This window comes from Thunnus thynnus, chromosome 4 (genome assembly GCF_963924715.1).
Source record: "Thunnus thynnus chromosome 4, fThuThy2.1, whole genome shotgun sequence".
In the NCBI taxonomy this organism is placed as follows: Eukaryota; Metazoa; Chordata; class Actinopteri; order Scombriformes; family Scombridae; genus Thunnus; species Thunnus thynnus.
Window position 1 is genome coordinate 29,088,905 of NC_089520.1, and position 2,380 is coordinate 29,091,284.

At 48.2% G+C, this 2,380-nt stretch overlaps 1 protein-coding gene across 1 annotated transcript; it reads right to left on the minus strand.

Annotated features, from left to right (window-relative positions):
* On the minus strand, positions 1–1,284 carry id1 (inhibitor of DNA binding 1, HLH protein). Its single transcript, XM_067588176.1, has 2 exons — positions 800–1,284; positions 1–566 (listed from the first exon to the last, which is right to left on the minus strand). The coding sequence occupies exons 1-2, from the start codon at positions 1,160–1,162 to the stop codon at positions 531–533; spliced, it is 399 nt and encodes a 132-aa protein (XP_067444277.1). The 5' UTR covers positions 1,163–1,284; the 3' UTR covers positions 1–530.
* Positions 1,285–2,380: the final 1,096 nt, after the last annotated feature.

The window sequence follows — 2,380 nt, forward strand, 5'->3', positions numbered from 1 at the left end:
TTCTTGTTCAAAAATAATTGTCTTGTTTTAATAAAAACACCAATAAGGTACATTGTAAGAAAACAATATCTTCACATAATGTGGCATTGTAATATACAATACAGTTTGTCGCTCAGGAATCTGAGAAATTTACTTTTTTCTTTTACAAAATGTTGAATTCTCTATATGGTTTACACAAGATACAAGAGCGTAACAGAAACATTAGCTTTCTTTAGAAACTCTACAAGCAACAAGCGATGCTGGTTGCACTGAACTCGTCTTGGTCCCCCGGCTAACCCAGTCTATATCTGGACACCGCCGGTCTTCTTCTTCTCTCAGGGCCCTCTGATGAATCGAGAGCCTTGAGTGACAGAGATCCTCGCCGCCGGAGGATGTCCACGCAACGTTATTTTTCTAGCATTGGGAGTTTGAAACGTCCCTACACAGTTCAAGGTTTTTTCGCTGATGTAGTCGAGAAAGACACATCAGGTAGCCTTGTTCGTTCTTTGCGGTGCTCGCTGTGGGGTGATGGGGCGATGCTCCACGAGCTCTTAACGGCACATAATCCTGTCATCTGAGCATCCATTCTGCGGGGACAGAGAGAGAGAGAAGGGAGGTTGATTAGAACATCTGCATTGTACGGATATAAGACAGTCACGAGCAAACCGCTGCGCAATAGGAACTTTTTACGCACGGGCTTGTCAAACTTTACGCACGCACTCTGGCATTCAAAAACGTGTGTTGCAATGGTGCAAGCGACTTAACTGGACACTGAATTGTGCCATAAGACATTGAGCAGTATATGTGACAAGATATTTACCTCAACTGTGATGCTGGCGAGCTCTGCATTCAGGGTGGTCAGCGGTGTGCGGGGTACGCTGCTGGCGGAGTGCTGGCGGCTCTTCTCCGGCTCGTCCAGCTCGACCTGCAGGTCCCAGATGTAGTCGATGACGTGCTGCAGGATCTCCACTTTGCTGGCCTTCTTGTTGGTGGGCAGGGTGGGCACAAGCTCCTTCAGCTTGCTGTAGCAGCTGTTCATGTCCTGGAGGAAGACGCTCATCTGCTCGTCCAGCAGCGGGATCTTGCATTTGGAGATGGTCAGGCTCTGGTCGGACAGGCAGCGGACCACATCCTCGCCGCCGACCTTGCTCTTCAGGGCACAGGTAGATCCGACAACCTTCATGTTGATTAGTGTAGTTTCCAGAGTTGACGAGGGGAAAAAAATGTAAAGTAGTTCGGCAATGAGGCTTTTCCTCCTCTTAGAGATGATAGCAAGGCAATGTTGACAGTTTGCAACATCCACATGGGCAAACCTCCTCGGCTTTATAGCAGAGCAGGAGCTGGGGGCGTACCCGAGTTGTCCTGTTTGAAGGCGGTGAGCCAATCAGGCGGCAGCGTTTGTATTGATGGGTCGGTTCACAACCGCACTCTCAGCCAATGGCTGCGCTCGCCTGGTTATCGAGATTTACAATCTGTTTGAGGGATGGCGTTACAAATGGAAACAAATGTGTGTCTTTTATGGGTAATATGTGGGAATCCAGCTGTCCATAGCTTGGGGACTCTGCAGGTGTAGATTGCCTGGGGACAGTCAAGGGGTGGTGAATGCCTGGGTATGTACGGTGAGAATGTGTGTGGGATGGGACAGAATGAATGGGATGAATGGCTAATGATAATTAGGCTACCACAGTGCCCTAGATTTGCCTCTCACTATTGTTGATGGGACTGCAGATGTGGATGACAATAGTACAGTAAAGTGAGAGAATACATGACACAGAGAGGCCAAACAATTCTGGAAAAAAGATTTACTTTTATTGACTTTAATTAGTTTAAGATTATGGAGTTTTTTTAGAATAAACTTCTCTGAGTTGTAGACTGTGTAAAATGTGGTGACTAAAGAGATTTATCCGATTATTAGTTCAGTAACATTGCTATTAAAGGGCAGATTGTTGAATGTTGCAGAAAATATGCTGAGCAGTCATTCCCACACCACTGCTCCCTGGACAACATGTCTCCTCTTTTTTAAAACTCAAAGCTTTCTTTATGCTCTCCAAACTGCACTTTTCTGGAAGCACAGAGTCTCCTTTTCTTGCCTGTCTGCGCCGAAGAAGGCCCAGTGTGAGCAGCAGCTTCACGGATTCCTTCACATGTTTCTGCAGTGTGTGCTCAGCCTTGTGTGCACACTCAGATCGCATCGCTCTGTTCTGAATCTTCCCCCCAGATTGTCCAAACAAGCCCGAGCAGACTGGCAGGCGCCAGCGCGGTGACGTCACCCATTCATCCGAGCCTTGACGCCTGTCAGCCTGGCGCCGCTCGGGCGGTCTCCATGGAGACGTCAAACAAGAGAGCTCGCACTCCGCACTCCTCCATTCACCTGCGTGGCGCGCGGAGCCCTGAGAACAAA

What these genes read in the sequence shown, in the direction of transcription:
- id1 (XM_067588176.1), bottom strand. Translation starts at nt 1,162, where the DNA reads ATGAAGGTTGTCGGATCTACCTGTGCCCTGAAGAGCAAGGTCGGCGGC. An exon ending in TCGCCAGCATCACAGTTGAG is followed by an intron (nt 567 to 799) that starts GTAAATATCTTG and finishes CTGTCCCCGCAG; the next exon opens with AATGGATGCTCAGATGACAG.